Source organism: Typopeltis vanoorti, chromosome 23 (assembly GCF_054136105.1).
Source record: "Typopeltis vanoorti isolate ZY-2024b chromosome 23, IOZ_Tvanoo_1.0, whole genome shotgun sequence".
NCBI lineage: Eukaryota > Metazoa > Arthropoda > Arachnida > Uropygi > Thelyphonidae > Typopeltis > Typopeltis vanoorti.
Window position 1 is genome coordinate 48229011 of NC_143571.1, and position 22135 is coordinate 48251145.

The window sequence follows — 22135 nt, forward strand, 5'->3', positions numbered from 1 at the left end:
CGAGACAATTGGATATTTGTTTAGCTCCGTATTATGAACTTAATAAAAAAATGCGGCATATTGGTAGGCAAGATCTTATTACTGACTTCTTGATAACTAAGGCCACTTGTAAATAAAGAACATACATGAAATTTAGTTTTGAAGAGAGTGATGATGATTAAAATATGCACTTTATTTTATTTTGCCTAAAACATTTATGTATCATGTGCGATGAAGTTTATGTACAATTTATAATTTTTTATAATTTTATACTATGTATTTGTTTCATAGTTTATTTGTTTTCTTAATTTACATGAATTACGTGAATTAAATAAAAATATTTTTTGTTGGATATATCATTCTTTATATAATCTTTAAAAAAAACGATTTCGGAACCTAATCCTACTTTTTCTATGTGATCTGAGTCTCGCATAACGCGATTCATATAATGCAGCATTTTTGTGGAACTTAACATCCGCATTATACGAGGGTTACCTGTATTTAGAAATTTATGTACATTTGATTATACAAATACAACATTTATTTTACAAATGATATTCTATCTTTTTCAATTTAGCTACTTGAATACAAATTCTACCCTACTGTTCTTCTTTATGAACTGGTCAATAACATCGTCATAAAAAGTTGGTTGTAACTTAATTTTCCCAAGCAACACGCACACTTGTAAAGGCTGGCTGAAGCTCACTGGCTAGAGCTATTTCGACTGCGTATGGCCTTGTGTTTAAGATGACATGAAGGGAGTGGAAATGGTTATGCGTGTGCATGAAATCACAGTGCTGCAGTGAGGACCTGGAAGCTCCTACAACCGAACAAGCCAAGGTAGCTTTGACTAGACGAGCTAATCGGCCTTTGATACACAACGCAAAGCTCAATTATTGCCGTACAAGCTTAAGATGTCTTCTGTCTACAAAAATAAAAGCCTAAATGGAATGCTTATAAATGCATGCATTTATTAACAAATAAATATTACTTCTTTCTCAATTAATGAGCTTGCGCAGCAAGCATATCAAGCATGGAGAATTCGCCACTGGAGGCAGAGTGTGTGCTGAGGCAGTAGTAGTACCCAGAAATCGATGGCTGTGATTAGTTATTGTGTCAACCAATCCAATAGAATGTTATTTGTCATGAGCTGCTATTTTTGTTTTCTGAGTTTCATCTGTTTTGTGTGTGTGAAGTGGAAACTGACATATTTAAGACACCGATATAGACAAGTTTTTAATATATAATTTTCTATAAATATTTTATAACTTTTTTGCCCATATTTACAATGGGAGACAGTGTTGACGACTTACTGAATGTTCCATTTTCTACCAGAGCTTTTGCGGATTGTATGATTGTAGTCGAAGGAGGTAAGCTCTTGAGTAATTCAAATATAGCATTCTCCTTCATTAAGTGTTTTCTAATATATCTTAAAACAAACACATTGTCCCCCACTCTATACTGATTTGGGTTACAATTAATTGATAAAGTATTCAAAATTATCGACAATTACCTACAATTAGAATGGTATATCCTAGTTATAGCATTACAACTAGGATATATATATATATATATATGGCCTGGTTGACCAGGTGTTGACCATATCTGCTCTCCAGCTAAAATGCTGCGGGTTCAAATTCCACCATGGGCATGGATGTTTGTGATTGTCTGTGTAAATATCAGTGGTGGTCAGCAGTAGATGCCGTTGGTGTAGTTGCGGTCAGTTGGTGATTGAATGGTGGAGGCAGAGTTGAAGAGAGCAGGTGCCCTGTCTCGATGAGTCCTTGGACTCCCTAGAGATGTCAAATAATAAATAAAATTAACTGCATTGGACCAATGAGCGCTGATGTTCTTTGCACTCCTTTCATACATCAATAAAAATGCAATCATATGCAGTCAAAATTCACATCAAATTGATATGAATTGTGTAGCATGGGTTGCATAAGCCACACAATAACAGCACACCCAACTGAAATAGGCATGTGACACCACTGATATATATATATATATATATATATATATATATATATATATATATATATATATATATATCCTGGTTGTAATCCTATAATTAGGATATACCATTCTAATTGTAGGGAGAGCTCTTATATGCTGCCATTTGTAATCCATAATTAGGACTGCAGATTGACCTTGATTTCCTCCCCCCCCTATATTTTACACACACACACACACACACACACACACACACACACACACACACACACACACACACACACACACACACAGGATTCTAGGAAGAAGTTCACTCCTTACACTTATATGCTTATTTCTTAATGAAAACCTGTAATTATAAGAACTGCCAACAATAGCACTTTAGTTACTTAAGTTATGTGGATAAACTGCAGCATCTGATAAATGCTATAATTGGACTTTAAATAAACATACCAGAACATGCCTTTTTCAAGCTGAAGCTTAACCTCCAGTCAAAGGACGCCTGCATTACTGCCATAATTTGTCACATTCTTGCAATGTGACATTAAGTTTCGGGTACTTGTCCATCATCACTCCCAAGTACTTCCACCTCCTTCAGTTCATCCCACAAAATTCAATACAGTATCTCATCTTTGCATTGCAAATTTTGAAATATTTCACTTTGCAACATCAAATTGGTAGTTTTACTCATCTATAAGTTGGTATTCAAGTTGAGGAAGATGGATAACAGATTAGTGAGATGAATTCATTAGCTGTCTGATATATACAGTAGTGAGTTGTGAAGGAAAGCAATATCCCACAAGAGAAGTGTAACAAGTAGCATTCTGCAAACACTAATTTTAACAGATCTGTAGACACAATTACCATTTGAAGTGAAAACTTTACTATTAAAATCATTTCCTCACCATTTCAACTTTCATATCATGGTTATTACCTGGAGCATATACATAGACATAGAAATAAACTAATATGTCACTATGGTAAACTACGTTACGATTGACTCTAACTATACCTTATAATAGTAGGAATACATTTTTGCAGGTTTGCTTCTTCAAATACAATAGCTGGATTTTTTCCACCCATCTGAAAATTCAAAGAGAACTTAGTTAATTTTTTTTTTAAGTGTCATATACTGTTAACATTATTGAAAGAAAAATATAATAAATATATATCGATATTTTATATCATTTGCCCACCTGATTGGCCAAGTGGAGACATTCATACCACACAAGTTCAAATCTAACATGGAATGAACATTTGAAAATGTTTTAGGTGGATGGGGACTGGGCCAGAACTATGCAGAGAGCAAGAGAGTACCTCAAAACAAATATATAGAGATTCATAATTAACATCTTGGATGGTGGTGACACTAGATAGAATAGAATAAAATTAAGTGGACAACGAATTTCATTTCTTAGTGTGAGGAGAATGTTTAAGAAAAATAAATAAGACCCTGGTCAGAACACAAAGCAAATGAGCAAGTTACAGACGGCAACAATTAAGATGGTTTGGACACCTCGAGAGAATGGCTTCTCTTGAGGTGTCCAAAGGAACGATCACAATTATCAAGCTTCAGAGAGATGACAAAAATGGCAAGAGATAAAGACAAATGGCAAAGATTTGTTTATATTGGACTCAACCTATCATCTTGATGGATGAAAAAGAAGAATTGTGAGAAGGCCACCATTTTTCTTATTGGAGACATGAAGTAACTAGAAAAAGCAATGTTCCATCTCTAGAGTAGGGAGTTCTGGATTATTTAACCCTAAATCAGCCAAAGTACTGGAACTTTATATTGTTCATGGTTTTATACAAAAAAAAAAAAAAAAGGTTTTCACCCTTGAAACTTCAAAAGTTTTAAAAAGTGACTGATAAGTTACAGAAATATAACCTTGGCATGACCTAACTTGCTATTGCATTACTTAAAAGACATCGATTCTGGCCATGATTTAAGAAGCTACAAGGAAAGATTGTCAGTAGTACACTTCTCAGGGGTTGTTTGAGAGAAGCAGTATCAGACTGTATACTCATAGGAGAATAAACCAAGTGGAGATTAAGTGAATGAGTAGAGATATGAAGCAGTAGCTGCAAAAAAATAAAACTAAAAAAATAAAATAAAATAAAACATTGCAGAGGGAATATAATAGAAGGAGTCAAATGATTCATTGTGAGAGGTACACGCTGTTACACACAAATCCTATCAAACCATTCTTTAAACTCATTCAGTGTATTTGCACTCGCCACAATGTCAGGCAATGCATTCTACTCACTTTCCATGTAAAGAACTTGCTCCTTATGCCACTGCTCACACCCTCCTTATATTCCAGGGATGTCCCTTTGTTTAACCTCCTTTTTCCCCATTCTATGAAAATTTTTTTCCACATTAACCCATTACCAACACTTTACCAATTAAAATGTCTCGATCATATCTGCTCTTATTCACAAAGCTTTGTAAATTGCATTCCCTCAATTTGTCTTCATATCCCACATCCCAAAGACCAGATCCTTGTCTACCACCACTCCAAGGTCTCTTATCTCTTAAACTTTAAGAGAAGTAATGAGTAGTCAAAAGTCTACTCATCACACCTCTCAAAAAATTGGTGTTATCAAGTCTTTAATTAATAGAACACATAATGTATGCTCCTCTTCCTTAAGCTTACAACAAGAACTTTTCACTATCAAAACTTTAATGGAATTTAATGGTTATAACCCTCATCAAATCCAGCAGGCAATTGACTCCTGATGTTCCAACACCTTAGGATTCTTCAACAGATCGCAGGGTTCCAATCCCTTATATTTCTGGTATCCCTGAACATATTGGTAGAATTTTGAAGTATCACCTTATTCCCACATATTTTCCTATCAACAAAATTTCTCATCTCTCACCATCTACAAAAGCCAAACTGTCACCTCTATCATTAGCTTGCATTTACCAGATACTTTGTGAATGTAATATACTGACATACATTGGACAGACAGGCTGTTCTGTGGAAAAGAGAATTAATGGACATCAATATTATATTGAATACGTGAAACCTCAAAAGTTTGGTCGGGCACAACATAGTATTGACATTAAACACAGTAGCCGGTGGGATGAAGCTCATCTTCTCCATAGAAGCAGTTTTAAATATGAATGCCTTTTCAAAGAAAGTTGTGAAGTCCTTTTACATCAGCCAAATCTGAATCAGAACGATTGTCTCTCTCTCTCTCTCTCTCTCTCTCCCTCCCCCAAAAGTTTGGGAGATTCTCATTTTATGTAACCATCAAAAATAGTTTTAATATTATTTATTAATATATTAATTTCTAGCACTTGACAACCGTTTTAATTGGTAAACCAATTGTTGTATGTATATGTACCTTGTGTTTCATTTCCTTGATTTGCTTGTTTCTACGCACTGATGATGTACTGTTATTTTCAGTACGAAATATCTGTACTTTCATTTCATTAAAGTTAATTACTGTGGTTATTGTGTAATTTGTTGTTTATAGTCATGCCACAGGTACCTCTAAAGATAAGTGTATACTTTGCATCCTGTTGTTGCCTACCATAACTTTCCCCAGCAAAGTGTTCACTTGGCTAAGAAAAATTGTGGAGAATTTTGGAGATGAACAAGCTGGATTCAGGCCAAACAGAGGATATCAAGATTAGATTTTCACTTTAAGACAATAGTTGAAACATCACGGGAATATAACATGGATATGTGTTTAGTTTTGTAGATTTGGAAAAGACATATGACGAGGTGCCTATAGAAAAGCTTTGCAAAATTCTACAGGTATATAAATTAAAGATACCAAGAAATTATATACTTGATTTAATCCTTTATCCAAGTGTTAACAAACAAAGTTTGCACCTGAAATATAATCAGGACTAGGGCAACTCATATATATAGAAGCTAATGACTTCACATCACTTGCCTTAGTATCCCATAATGCAAAGCACATATCCTTATAGGTATGTATAATGCTATGCATTAAGGGAAGGGTCACTACCCAGATTGGTTTCGACCTTTATTGTGGTCTCGTCAGTGGGAGCTAGACCCAAGAGGTGATACTGGGTTGTGTAGTGACCCTTTCCATAATGCATAGCATTATACATACTCATAAGGATATGTACTTTGCATTATGGAATACTAAGGCAAGTGATGTGAAGTCATTAGCTTCTATATATATATATGAGTTGCCCTAGTTCTGATTATATTTGAGGTGCAAACTTTGTTTGCATACACATATACAGTTACTAGCGAAACCGGTAGGCAATATTGTACGAACATACGTACGAATTAAAAATCTATGGTCAGTTTAACAATAAGTCTTATATTTTGTAACATTGTATGACCAAAAACATCTATAATTTCTTGGTATCTTTAATTTATAGTATAACCAAGTGGAAAAACTTCCAACATCGACAGTTATGGTGTTAATGGGGCATTTATACCATAAAACTTAAGTCTATATTTGAGTTGTAGTCAGCAGTTAGAATTGAAGGAGGTACAGGAAATTAGATTCATGTTAACTTAGATGTGATACAAAGATGTACATTATCTCTGCTGTTATTCATAATCTATATGAATCACACTATGAAGGAAAGTGATATTAAACCTGATATCATAATTGAAGATGTTAATCTCAGCTCTTTACTTTATGCAGATGATATTATGTATATCTAAATAAATCCAGTACAAGTCTGCAGGATTCTCTGACTAAATTGAATAACTGTTGTAATAAATTTGGCATGAAAAATCAGCAATAAATAGACAAAGACAGTGAAAATAGGCAGAAACATTGAAAACATCAACTGCATCCTGAATGGAGAATTTATAGAACAAGTAAAACATTTCAACTATTTAGGCACAATTTTTGGTGAAGATAGCAAATTAAATATGGAAATAGTCAGCAGAATTAGCAAACTGGTATGGCAGGAAGTGAACTGAATAAATTTATATGGAATAAGAGAGAAATTAGTTCAAAAGACTAAACTAGCTGTATACAAGACAATGTTCAAACCAATTTTAAGTTTGGATCTGAAAGTTGGGTTAGAAGTAAAACACTTGATCAAAGAATGTAGACTATAGATTTGAGAGCTCTGAAGAAGATTGGGGAATGGACAGATGGCATATTGATGCCATCTGTATCATATTAAAAATGAGAATATTAGGAAACAACTTGCCATTGTTAGCATTCAGACATGTGTTATCAGAGCTAATCTCAGGTGGTTTTGGTAACTTAAAAACAGAACGGGAGAGGAAAGTGGATGGCAGGATAAAGACCGAGATCTAGGTGGATGATTATGGTAAAAAGAGCTTTAGAAGATAGAAATCTAGGATCTACTAATACTAGAGTCTTGACAGATAAGAATAATTTAGAGGAAAATTGTTAATAGGAAGTTAGTAATGTGTAACTTTTTCATGTCATACTATCATAATATCCTATACTTCTCTGGAATTTGATGATGATGATGGTATATTATTGTCTTCAAAATAAGAGTATGTGAAAGAAATTTGTAATTCATCTTTATGAAGTTAAGTTTAAGTTTAACTTTTTTTTTTTATCTGCACAGAAATATTACCTCCAGTGAAAGTTTCTTTGCCATTGGTGCGGTAACTGTGGCAATATGAGTACCTGTTGCTGTGCTACCAGTAAAAGAAATGAGAGGAACATCAGGATTTGTGACTAGTGCCTCCCCTACCTTTTGACCAAGGCCATATATGACATTGACAACTCCTGGAGGAACACCTGAAAAACATGAATTATACAATTAAATCAGCATATCTCAGAATTGTTATGATTATTATCAGATACCTGTGGCATTGTGAGTGGATAATTATTTTTATATAGTATTTAATCAGGAATGTATAATGGAGGGGTTAGGGGGGGGGATAAGAAATTTATGGAGTTTTTTTAATTTTTTTAACTTATAGTTAGTGGGGAAACAGCCATCCCAGTTGACTGTTCTGCAAGATGGTGGCAGCAGGGATGAAGGAAAAAGATAAATAATTAGTGTGTCATGAGTTCAAAGCTAGATTGCAAATTGATAGTGATGTAGCATAGGTGTTCATGAACACATCAGTGTGAAAATAGTTATTAATCATCCTGTTTGCTCACTGTTGAGCTGCATCTAGGATTTTTTAAAGAAGCTTTTTGGACTTCTCCCAAAAAAGGGAGAAGTACTACACTACTAGGTTGATTTGTATCATATAAGCAGTTGATCAAAAGGATCATCATTTATAGCTTTGCTTTCTGAGCAGCTCTGGAGATTCTAATATGCTAGGAGAAAATTCTAGCTATTGTTAATCCAAAAAATCTCTTCATCAGTTATCTAGTCAGATACAATGATCTAGAGAGAAATAAACAAGATCAGATAAGGAGGATTATTATACATAAGACTGGGTTTTAGAAGAATTAAAATTAATTGATTAAGTTATCTTTTCTCTACTGGAGAATGGTATGGAGATCAGTATTTTAGGAAGTTTTCCCTAGATCTTTTTTTGCAGTCTTATTGGTTTGTATGCTACAAGACTTTTAGTGATGAGGAGCAGGAATGCAAAGTCTGTAAACTTATGAATTTATTTAGTATGAAGAGGTAGGAAAATAAGATCACTGATGTACAGAAGGAAGAGAGTGAGATGAAACAACAGAAATTTGGGTACTTGATTCCAGCATTTTCAGGAAAGTTGAAGACAAAAAGTCATGTAGCAACCAAGCGACTAGAGATAAAACTAGATATTCAGTTACAAAATTCATGAGGAAACTATACAATGAAAGTTGCTCAAGAGACTTTTATTCTAGATTTAGACATGTGTCTGGAAAATATCAAGTAGCAACCTGGTTTCCAAAAATCTTCCTTCGAAGTCCATCTACAAAAGGCCATTAATTTGGTTTCATGGTATTGGATGGGTTAAGGATTAGATAATCCAGAAACTGCTCTAGAGACCAATATATATATATATATATATATATATACATACAGGGCCGTCGCCAGATTAGATCGTGCTCTGAGGCAAACAATTAAATATCACCTCTGATGGATTATAAGACAAAAATATAAGAAAATCTCCAATTGCTATTTTGTTTTTATTACAAGAGAAGCATTAATGTGAAGCGATTACATAATAATATTAATAAAATGTTTGCTCTACGAGGATATTGCACAATAAAACTGCTTATAAGCTCTCTTTAAATTTAAATTATAAGCTATGTCTGCTTCTATCGATATAATTGCTAGACCAACCAATCTTTCTTGGGTCATTGCTGTTCGCAAATAATTTTTAATCAGTTTAAGCTTGGAAAATATTCTTTCCACACTTGCTATGCTAACAGGAATTGTTAGCGTAGTGACGGCACCTACCGCAATATGGCTGAATGAGCTCCCTTATTAAGCCGTGCCGTGAGGTAGGCTGCCTCTATGCTATACCCTGTCGACGGTACTGTATATATGTATGTATATATATGTAGAAAGTTTTTTACCTTGGTGTAGTATACGTTAAAGATACCAAGAAATTTTATATACTTGGCTTTAATCCTTGTTTCCCAAGTAAGCCAAGTTTGCTCCTGAAGTATTTTTCAGGTCTGAGGCAACTTGTGGTAAAGGTAGCATAAGCTCTGATCACTTTCCTAAGTATCTCATAATACCAAGCACATATCCTTACGGACATGTATAATGCTATGTATTATAGGAAGGGTTACTACCCAGACCGGTTTCAACCTTTATTGAGGTCTCATCAGTGGGAGCCAGACCCAGAGCCGGACCTTTACCACAAGTTGCCTCAGACCTGAAAAATACTTCAGGTGCAAGCTTGGCTTACTTGGGAAAAAAAGGATTAAAACTAAGTTTATAAAATTTCTTGGTATCTTTAACACACACACAATATATATATATAAACTGGATCGTATGTGGAGCAGTTGTGGCATAAACCATACTATGTCCACTGATGATACAGGAAGCTTCCATATGTGACTGTTTTGCCACCAGTTAGTGCAGTGATCATGCTGTTGTACTGACTTAGGAAGTATTCAATTATATGGATGTTCCATTAAGGACAGGTTACATGCTGAACTACAAATCTGAAAATTATGACTAACTCAGGATCAAAGAATGTTACCATGGGATCAAAGAATACTATCTTTGGTCCCATGATAGCAGTTAATGAATGAGAAGGATATGAACAGTGTATGGGAAGCCTTGAAAAGATGCATAAATAATACATTATTTGAATGTGTCCCTAGAGTTCAAATATGTGCAATCTTATTAGGAATCTTATTATAGATTCATAAGAAGATGATGATGTGGAAGGAATATCATAAGAGTGAGAGGAGTTATGAAATATAGAAACAGGCCAGAGATGTTATGAGTATTATACAGAAAGCTAAGTTGGAGTATGAAAAGAATTTTGTCATTATGCTGCAAGTAAAAGAAAAAAAATAGAAAAAATAATTTTAAAAAAATGTGAAAGAATAGCTTTACTGAATGCAGACAGTATCCTTGTGTCAGAGGCAGATGTGATAGCTCAAATGATGAGTGCTCACTTTCCAAGGTCTATCAACCTGGTGTATGTAACACGGTGCTACCATTACATTGTATTAGAAGGTTCTAGAACAGTTGCATAATTTAGATAAGAATTCAGCAATAGTGACAGATGAGATATCAGCACCAGAGGGATATATTCAAGGTGTGCTAGGTGCATGCCCATGGAATAGCAGTATCACCGATATTATATTTTTGCATTTATTCCTGTTAAAGACTCCCCTATTTGTTTCCTGTGTGATTCCTAAAAAACACAATATACTAATGATTCATGAAGAGGAACACTTTTAGACACGTAAACATTGCATCACATTCGTGTTAATAGCTTCTATGTGCAGTCACAAATATGGACACCTTTGAGCCCTTTGAACAGACATACAGATGGCAAAGTGGCTCAAATTCTTAGTGTTCCAGTGGTTTTAAACCACCCATAAGGTGAAGCAGGGTGTGTGTGAATCTGCCAGATTTAAGGTGACAAGTGGTGTGCCCCCAGTGATCAGTCCTTGGAACATTGTTGTGTAATCTATGCATTAAAGATATTGGGAAGGGTTTGACAGGAGATTTTTAATTGTTTGCTAATGATGCAAAGATAGACAGGGCAGTCAGAGATACTACTAATATATATTATATATATATAATAAAGGTGAAAGAATCAGAGGTGTATCAAATGTTGCTTGGGTTAAATGTTAATAAGACTGTGAGAAATATTATTATTATTCGTGACACTTCTAAGGAGTCCGAAGACTCAATGCCGGAGGACACCCACTGTACAACTCTCCATCTCCACGACTACACCGAACCTCTATTACCAATCATCTACATCAGTGCCATCTACTGCCCACCACCACCACCACAGCTAATATTCTTTATCTGTAAATTGTGTGTTCTGAAAGACCGATTTGTCTGTATGCGGGATGAAAAACCTGGCAGAAAAAACCCTGCTACCTCCATATGAGATCAGATAACTCAGCTTTGATTGAAAAAATCCATATAAAGATTCCTCCGTCATAATGAGAATCAAACTTAGGCCTTTTCTAATCGAAGGCACAAGGTACCATCATTCTTCCAATTGTGCTACGGAGGTGCTTTGGATGACATATCACCACGTATTTTTAAAGATTGTGCAAAAGAGCTAGCCATGCTCTTGATCTGGTTATTTAATGAAAGTCTTGCAGTGGGGAAGGTTCCTAAAATAATACCTCTCAACAAGCTGGTTTGAGAACAGAAGTTTCCAATTATAGACTGTTCTGTATATCTGCAGTTGTGATCTAAGTGTTGAAAAAAAATACAGGATTGGGTTGATAGACATAAGATTCTCTATGATGGTCAGCATGGGTTTGTGAAAGGTAGGTCTTGTTTTAGCAATATGCTTATGTTTTATGATAACATGATGAATGTGTTGGATAAGGGATAAGCATATACTATACGGTGATATTCTTGGACTTTGCAAAAAGCATTTAATAGATTACCAGATAATAAATTGGTATACAAGCTGTAAGGATAGGAATAGATAGTATATTGGTTAGATGGATTGGAGATTGGCTCTCTGAATGATACCAGCAAATTGTGTATGATGGAGCAGTGTCTTAGAAAAGGAAGGTGACCATTGGCATGCCTCAGGGTTCTGTTCTTGGGCCACTACATTTTAACTTATTTGTTAATGATATTTCATCTGGATTGACTGAGGATCTTCGAATGTTTGCTGATGATGCAAAATTAGGTAGAATTATCAGGAGTAGTGCTGATGTTAATTCTCTACAGGAAGATTTGAATTGACAGCTTGGACAAATAAGTAGGGTTGCAGTTTTAATATTAATAAATGCAAGGTGTAGTACTTGGGGAGTCAAAGATATAAGGCCAAATACTGTATTGGTGGAGCTGTACTTCAGGAAGTGGATGAGATTTGGGATCTTGTACGAGTAATGGTAGACAGTGGACTGAAGTTCCATGGACACATTGCAAGTGTTTCGAATACTGCACATCGTATTGCTGCTATAATAAAAAGTACATTAACATGTAGGGATCAGATAAGGAGGTGGTGTCTCTATATAAGGCATTGGTAAGACCACATATGGACTAATGTGCTCATATTTGGTCACCTAGTTTTTTTCATTGTGGTGTGGAAACACTAGAGAGGGTCCAAAGACGAATAACCAAACTGATATCAGGACTCTGGAGTGTTGGTTATGAAGAGTGTTTGAAAAAATGTGGATTACCGACGTTGGTGGATAGGAGGAAAAGAGGAGATATGATAGAGATCTTGAAGTTAGTTAAGGGATTCTATCAGATTAATACAGAACGAATTATAAAAAGAGTGAATTTTAAGAGGAAGAACAAGAGACATCCCTGGAAGTTGTATGAAGATGTGGTGAAGAAGGGTGTGAGGAGTAGATTTTTTATATGGAGAGTTGTTAGTGAGTGGAATGCAGGTAGTATAACTTCAAAGCTCATTATGATAGACATGTTGCTAGTTGAGTGGGCTTCCCATGATGAGTCTGATGACTCATGTAGGTTACCAAAACAAAAATCATTATATATATATTGTCTATATATATTTATATACATTATATATATTACTGAGTCTGTTTACCCTAGAATCATTGGAATAAGAGAAACATGGTGTTGAATGAAGATAATATCCTAATGGGAATAGAAATGCAAGAGTACTGTGTTTTCACAAGGATAGAAAGGACAAGAAGGGAGGGGGAGTGCTGATGATGATAGCAGGGGAATTATGTCCAATAAGGTAGACGTGAAAGAGGGAAAATAGTGGCAATGGTTAAGAGGCAGTGTAGTCTGAAGTGGTGTGTGATGTGCTTTGCATTATGGGAGATACTGAGACAAGGAGTGATGTTAGCTTGGTCCACCTTTGCTATGAGTTGCACTACCTTACCCCAGTCCTGAAGGTATTTTCAAGTGCAAATTTTGTTTGCTCACACTTGGATAAAGGATTAAACTAAATTTATTATAGTCTAACCAAGTGAAACCTTCTTTTTTAATTTCAAAGGATAGTGCTTCAGAAATAAATTCTAACTTACCAGCTTCGTTCAGCAAGGAACAAAATTTCCAAGCTGTCAGTGAGGTGAATTCACTCGGTTTAGCAACAACTGTGTTTCCATGAATTAATGCTGGACTAATTTTCATGACCAACATCACCAGAGGTACATTCCATGGAACAATTATTCCAGCTACGCCAACAGGAACATGCACAGTATGAAACAGCATCCCTGCTTCCTCCTTGATTACTAACCTGAAATTAAAAAAGAAGGTTGATATCATTATTGATAGTAAATAGAAAATCGCTGTTTCTCAATGAAATAATGTAAATATGTTCAAATTAATATCTATTAATTTGAACTCTATGAATTTAAAAATTCATTAGTACTTGCACTTTGCATTATACAGATCCACATGATTGCCCTACATTTCAAATGACCCAAGTTCATATAAGGTGTTTTCAACTGAAGGTGAGTTAGACTGGCTCCAGGGGTGTGCCAGTGGGGCCCGGGGCACCTGTATGCAAAACTTTAGTTGGCTCCCCTATACCCAGTAGCACGCCAGTAGTGTCCGGCGCTTGTGTGCAAAACTTTAGTTGGCACCCCTATCCCCACCTCTAATAAAAAAAATCACTTTAAAAAAACGTTTTTTTTTAACTATTACCTCCTCTTTGTCGCCTTTACTATCCTGGCACCTGTGTGCGTCGCCCACATTGCACATATGGCCGGCGTGCCCCTGACTGGCTCGTAGGATGGCAACAATTTTTTCTCGTGGAAACTCAGGTTTTAATCCCCTCCCCTCTTTTCTCACCAGTGGCACAAACACAATTAATATATATAATATATTGTCCTTTTGGCTTTAGTTATCTCTCACAGTTCCATTCATGCCCAGTCTCTTAATTTATTGAATGTTCAAGATGGTTGTAATTTGAAATCTATGGTACACCAGTCTGGTTGACCGAGTGGTTAGCATATCCACTCTCCAACCAACAGGCTGTGGGTTTGAATCTTGCTGTGGACATGGATGTTTATGATTGTCTTTAGATACGATTTGAATTTCATCGCCTCCATTTTTCGGAGGCCTGAAGTGGCTTGAAAAAGTTCCATGTTTGATCTCTAGGCCAAGGTTTCCAGACTATGTAAAAAAATCAATGAAAATACCAATATATATATAAAATTACTAAAAAATAGAAAAAAAAATGTTAGCCCACCCATGGTACGAATGCACTATGAGTTTACAGAAAAACCTTTCATGGATGGGAGCTACATAACAAAAAAAAAAAAAAATGCATAGCAATGAAGTTTTGCAGACAGACATAGCATTCACTGGGAAACATGATACCCCTACTTAATGTTTGAGTGTCCATGGTTGAATTGGGAATAGTGTTAGCTAGCTGAATGAAGCTCCACAGGTCTAATGGCTGATCATGTACCAAGAATTCCTCACAAACAATTGTATGTAGTTTTATCATTGATTGTGATACATGAATGATGGATGATGTCTTTTGGTTAGAAAGACCTAGGTGCAGCTTCTTGAGGAACATTATTATTATTATTATTACCCAAGACCTCATGGAGTCAAAGACTCATCTGGGAGGTCCTTTTATCACACACACATCTCATCATACCGTGTCTTAAACACACTCAAACTCCTTGCAGACACCACAATCTCAGGCAAGGCATTCCAGTCATTCACAACTCTGCACGAAAAAAACCTGCCTCTCACTCCCCTACTCACACCCTCTTTATACAGTTTCCAGGGATGACCTCTGGTTCTCCCCTGATCTCCCACTATTCTCTGTAGAACTTCTCCACCATTGATCTTATAACAACCTCTTACCAACTTGTAGGTCTCTATCATATCTCCCCTCTTCCTTCTCTGCACCAGACTCTGCAAATTACATCTTCTCAATCTTTCCTCATACTCAACATTCCAGAGGTCGGAAACTACCATAGTCAGTCGCCTTTGGACCCTTTCCAACATCTCTTCATCCTTCTGAAAACCCGGTGACCAAATCTGGGCACAATAGTCCATGTGTGGCCTAATCAAAGCCTTATACAATGGAACAAGAATCTCCCTACTTCTACACGTCAGTGTCCTCCACATCATTCCCAGAAGTCTTTGTGTTGTCTTCACAACTTTGGCAATGTGTCCCCTAAACTTTAGATCCTTATCCACTATCACCCCCAGATCTCTTATTTCTTCTACCTCCAACAATATATTCTGACCAAGCATAAATTCTGCATCTCATCTTTGTTTTCCAAATTTTAAGACCTTACATTTTGCAACATTGAACTCACATCCCTATTTGCTTGCCCAATCACAATTTATTCAAGTCTTCTTGCAAGGCCACAACATCTTCACTACTCTTTATGGTTCGTCCCAACTTTGCATGATCTGCAAACAACTGAATATCTCCATCCAAATCTTTGCCAATATCATTAATATACAAGTTAAATAGTAATGGCCCTAAAACAGACCCCTGAGGCACTCCACTAGTGACTTTCCTTTTCCTGGACACTGCACCCCCATACACAATTTGCTGATACCTATCAGATAGCCGGTCTCCAATCCAATGCACTAATCTAATATCCAACCCCATCTGCTCTAGTTTGACTGTCAACTTATCTTGAGGTACTCTATCAAAAGCTTTTGCGAAATCCAAGTATATTACTGTGTATCCTTCTCCTCTGTCCAAGGAAGCAGTCACTTTATTGTAATAAGTAAGTAAATTACTAAAACATGACCTCCCTTTAGCAAATCCATGCTGTCCATCAAAGATTATACCATTGTTGTCAACCCAACTCTGGATCCTAGTTCTTACAAGCTTCTCCAACAACTTAACCACAACACCTGACACAGAGATAGGCCTATAGTTTGATGCTTGAGTTCGATCACCTCCTTTATGAAGTGGCACAATCTTGCCCTCCTTCCACTCTTTAGGAACTTGACCAAGTGCAAGATTCGTATTAAAAAAACATGTCAAGGCAGGTGTCAACTCTCTGGCACATTCCTTCAGAATACGCGGTGATATATTATCAAGTCCCACAGCCTTATTTACATCTAGTTTACTCAACTCCCCAAACATCTCTTGCTCACTTACAGTCAGTCTCTCCTCCCCATCATCAACTGCTCTCAATCTCTCCATGAAGTCACATTCACAAGATTGAAAGATCTTTATGAACTGCTCATTAAGTATCTCCACCACACATTCTGCAACAGCTGTCTTTATACCATTTCCTCCAATCAATGTCATCCTTCCATAATCATTCTTTCTTTTGCTGGCTACATATCGAAAGAACTCCCTAGGATTCTTTTTGGCTTCATTAGCTAACTGCTGTTCATACCTCTCTTTAGCTACTCTCACCAACCAAGTCACCCTCCTTGCCTGGTCTTTGTAGACCTCATGAAATTGGTTACTTCCACTTCTCTTATGCTGCCTCTACAATGCCCTTTTTCTCTGTATCGCATGCTTAATCTCTTTATTCATCCATCTCACACCTACCTTATTTAACCTTCTCACCCTTGGAATACATTTAGACATTGCATCTACTAGATAGTTTTTGAAAATCCCCCAAGCTGCATTGATCTCTTTTCCAGCTAACTCCTCATTCCATGCTGCACCCGCAAGCTGTCTCCTGAGCTCTTCATAATCACCCCCCCCCCTTGTAGTTCCACATATACACTTTTCTCACTGGGATCCTTGCACTGCTGGCAACCACCCAGGTAATCACCTCATGGTCACTATCACCAATTGGTGGATGATTTGACACCTCATTTATAATTACATCCTCTGATGAGATGACCAAATCCAAGATCCTTAATCCTCGTGTGCCCTCTGTTACATACTGTCTGAGGTAGTTATCCATCAAAAACTCAAGAAATTCATTTTCTTTACTTCCAGTTGCTATCTCTTCATTCCAGTCTATATTGCCATGATTAAAATCACCCATAATGATCACCCTTTTCTTATTTGCTTGGCTAATTTGACTATACATTTCACTATCACTACCATCCACATTATTAGGTCTATAACAACATGCTACCAAGTATTTGATTTTATTCACCTCTATCTTACACCCTACTGCCTCAAAACCCCATTTCCCTCTTGCATCTTTCCCTTGTATGGACATAACTCATCAATAGCACTCCCTCCCTTTTTACCCCTTCTATCCTCACGAATATCATACCCTTCCATCTCTATTCCTGTCAGGATGTCATCCTCATCTAACCATGGTTCTCTATCAGGTCTCTATCATATCTCCCCTCTTCCTTCTCTCCACCAGACTCTGCAAATTACATCTTCTCAATCTTTCCTCATACTCAACATTCCAGAGGTCAGAAACTACCTTAGTCAGTCGCCTTTGGACCCTTTCCAACATCTCTTCATCCTTCTGAAATCCCGGTGACCATTTAAAAGGACTTTTCAATTAAAGGTGAGATACTTCATACACTGCACATTTTTCCCCCTTTTCTGAATCTGAGATTATTATGTTATTTCACATGCAAACTTACCAGAGAACATCTGCAGTTTACAGACATTATGTATTCACTTCACAGCTTAAAAAAAAAACTATGATCTAAACACCTGGCCTACCAGCCAATCCATGAATAATAAAAAGGATATGGATCATTGAATTCATGAATACTCCTTGCAGTAGTTTTAATTTGAGCATATGATATGATTAGGTGTATCATCCTACAAAAACTGTTGTATTCAACACCCAATGCTTACATAAATGTTTATGTAAGTTAATTTAATCAAGAATTCTAGCATTTCCAGTAGTGCTCATCATTCACAATTCTCAGTATGAGTAAATACAGAGATTCAACAGAAGATCTGATAATGAAGAAGTACTGTAGTTGGTGAAGTCATGGCATATTGTTGTGCTGTGATAAATAAATATAAATTAACAAATAAATAAGTAATACATCTGCTAACATCTTATTGGGGAATACCCCAATGGAAGCAAGCAAAGTCTTTTAGCTGTCACTGATATTTGACTCAAGGTTATTAGTGATTTTCATAGGCATCTGGAGAGGAGAGTACAACAGACAGCTTCTACCATCTCATGATCCAGTGGCGGCCAGTGAAATTTTAAGTGGGGTTGCTGCCTATACAAAATAAAAAAAAAGTATTTTTTTTCCTAATCAGTAACCAATTTATTAATAAATAAATCTACAGATTTATTTATTTATGAATTAGTTACTAATTAGGAAAAAAATAATTAATTTTTTAAAATTTTATTTTGTATAGGCAACACCCCCACTTAAAATTTCACCGGCCACCACCATGATCCCTAACTGTGGGGACTTACTGCAGTGATTCATTGAACTCATAGAAGCCCTGTAATAATTATAATATTTTTAAGACCTGCATAAACTCGTGGTAACTTTCATGCTCGATCTGTAGAAGAAAGATCGTTACAGGTTTCAATATAGTCACTGACTAGAAAATCTTATTCTAGACCTTTTTTAAACTTATTCGTTAGTTAGTTGATCTTTGAAGCTGGAAAGTCGTTTTATTTTTTCAGAAAGATGTTTGGCCTCTTAATTAAATGACTTACATAATCTACAATAGAACACACGAGTGCATTCAAATGGATACTAGAGAAGATTAGAAACATTAGCATGTTATTCCATAACATGCTGTAGAAATGCACTTGATCTTTATGGTGGAGATCAGTGGCAGCTCATGAAGCTTTAAGTGGGGGTAGTAACCAATTTATTAATAAATAAATGTGTAGATTTATTTATTAATAAATTGGTTACTGATTAGAAAAAAAAGAATATTTTTTAAATTATTTTGTATAGGCAGCACCCCCACTTAAAGCTTCACAGGCCGCCACTGGTGGAGATTATAAAGAGTTATCACTAAAAACAAAACAAACAAACAAAAAAAACAAGTACTGCCTACTCTCTTTGGAAAATGAAATGGCATTAGAGGATTATTATTGTTATTGCATGGCCACCACCATAGAGTCCTAAGACTCATCATGGGAGGCCCAAACTATCAACACAATATCTGTCATACCTCTCCTTGAAACCATTAACAGAAAAGCACTCACAAATTGACTCAGGCAACCCATTTCACTCATTTACCACTCTGCAAGCTAAAAAACTAGTTTTCATACCATTGCTAACCACACTCTTACCCAGCCTTCAGGGATGATCTTATTCAAGGAAATGTTTAAGCACTAGCCAAGTGCTGAAACATTTCCTTGCATCAGTCCTATAAAATCCTTTAAGTTACTTAAAATGTTTCTATCATGTCTCCCCTTTTTTGCCTATCAACACCACTTTTATAATCCACAAACCTTCAATCTGTCCTCATAGGGAGCATTCCACAGACCACTCATAATTTAGGTCACTTGTCTCTGGATCCTCTCCACCACTTCATTATCCCCCAAGAAACTCAAGTGACCAGACCTGAGCACAGTAATCCAGATGTGGTCATATCAAGGCTTTATAAAGAGAAATGATAACTCTCTTATCTCTATATGTTAGTGTGTGTTCTTTGTAATCATGTAATCCTGTGAGCTACTTTAGCAATATGTCTTCTAAACTTCAACTATCTACAACTCCTACCAGCAGTGCACTCAGGATTTAATCTTGGGGGGGGGGTTGAGTAGACGATTTCAGAATACACACTACGCATCGCATACGACCTATGACTGAGCATCTGCAATGATGGCTAATTCATAAGTAGTATAGAAATAGAAGACCCGACACAACATAAATAAAAAAATGAATTTTAATTAGGAAAAGATTTTTGCAAAAATTTTCGAGTGTTTTCCCTTTTTCTTTGGGGGTACCAGGGCCTCCTGGTTCCCCTCCCCCTCTGAGTGCCCACTAACTCCTACTATCCCCAAATCCCTGGCTTCATCAATTTCCTGCAGTATAGTTTCCTCAATGTGGTATACACTTTGTAATCTGTTTATACCACAATGCATAACTTTACACTTTTCGCATTAAATTGACATCCATTATATATATTGTTTCACGCTGTCAGCCTTAAATAGGCTGACATCATCATCCTGCTCAACTTTGCATCACCAGCAAACAACTGAAAGCACAATACTTGGGTCAGAGCTCACACTAGAGTGAGAGACATAACAGAAATTAAAGATCCACATGGCGATGGGCAGGTCATATTGCAAGGTTACACTCAAAAATAGACCATGTTGATAGAATGGTATCCTAGAGGTGGAAAGAGAGCTACAGGAAGATAAAAGGGATGGTGGAAGAATGAGATTAAAGAGATAGCTGGAACCCAGTGGCATAGAAAAGCTCAAGATAGGAAAGAATGGAGGACATTGGGAAAGGCCTTGACCAGCAGTGGACAGAAAATGGCTGATGATGATTATTATCATTTATGTAAAATTAAACAGCAATGGTCAGTACAGTAACGAGGGTATGAAGCGCATGTGGCAAGTGTCTAACTTGCACCCCTCCAACCCAAAAATGACAACAATTTTGAAAAATTTAAATGTAACAAGTTAAATTTTACTAAATGCAATATGTTAAATACTTACTATTAACCAACACACTGCAACTCAAAATGAGTTGCAGTGTGTCTAAGCAGCGTATTGCTGAAATTTAAAAATACAATATAAAATAGCAAACTTTTATATCTATTTATTTATTTTTTACGTTTTGCGCCCCAAACCTAGTTGCGCCTGTGGCGGGCGCCTCTTTTGCCACGCCCTCGTTACGGCACTGGCAATTGGTCCAAACACACCCCTAGTCACCTGGATTCTGTGCCTCCATATACTACTTTTTGGTATCTGTCCATCAACTACCCTTGTATCCATATCACCAGTTTATATATATGCCCATTTGTTGCAGTTTACATATCAGAGTTCCATGTGTTATCCTGTCAAACGTCTTTGCAAAATCCAGCAGTATCATCGTGTAGCCATTCCCTTTATTCAGCTCAGCTGTTCATTCTGTCATAAATAAAAGTTAGTACATTACTAAGGCATGACCAACCCTTCACAAACCCCATGCTTCCCCTCATAGAGTATCACGTTCTTATCCACCTATTCCTGCATTCTCTCTTTTGAAGAACTTTTCCACTACTTTTACCACCACTCCTTAGATATCAATTGGTTTATAATTTGCTGCCAGAGACTTAGATCCTCCTTTATGCATAGAAATTATTTTGCCCTTCTTACACTCTGTTGGTACTTTGCTAGAGCAGAGACTTAAATTAAACAGCTTAGTCAAAGGCATCGCCAATTCGTTTTCCTGCAGATTCTTTTAAAATGCAAGCTGATATCCCATGCAATCCCACAGCTGTATATGCATTCAGATTCTGCAATATCCTCAGTACCTCCAATTCATCAACCTCTGTTCTCGCATCACTCCCTGTCACCTCTGTCATAACAATATCTTCACTTGGATGATATATCCTTGCAAAATGATCACTCTGTAACCCAACAATTTTGTCTGCCTCTGTTACTTCTCTATCATCTGCACTTATTAACGTTATCCATCTGTAGTCATTCTTCTGACGTCATGTTTAGAACTACTTAACAGTTTAATACTATAGTAATAAATAAAGTTTTTTTCGTTATAATTATGAGTCATTTAATGAAAAAATTTCCTACTTTCTTCCTTTTTTTTTTTTTTTTTTCGAAGAGTGGATTTTTGATTGTCTTTCATTGGCCGAGTGAATAGCGT

General features: G+C 36.3%; 1 protein-coding gene across 1 annotated transcript in view; it reads right to left on the reverse strand.

The window, feature by feature from the left end:
* Positions 1 to 22135, reverse strand: part of LOC150093826 (2-aminomuconic semialdehyde dehydrogenase-like) — a 76693-nt gene that overhangs the window by 35587 nt on the left and 18971 nt on the right. The window contains exons 3-5 of the mRNA XM_090412982.1: positions 13492 to 13703; positions 7499 to 7665; positions 2945 to 3015 (exon numbers count right to left, since the gene is read on the reverse strand). Coding sequence (XP_090269108.1) covers positions 2945 to 3015; positions 7499 to 7665; positions 13492 to 13703 — 450 coding nt within the window. The remainder of the gene's footprint in view (positions 1 to 2944; positions 3016 to 7498; positions 7666 to 13491; positions 13704 to 22135) is intronic.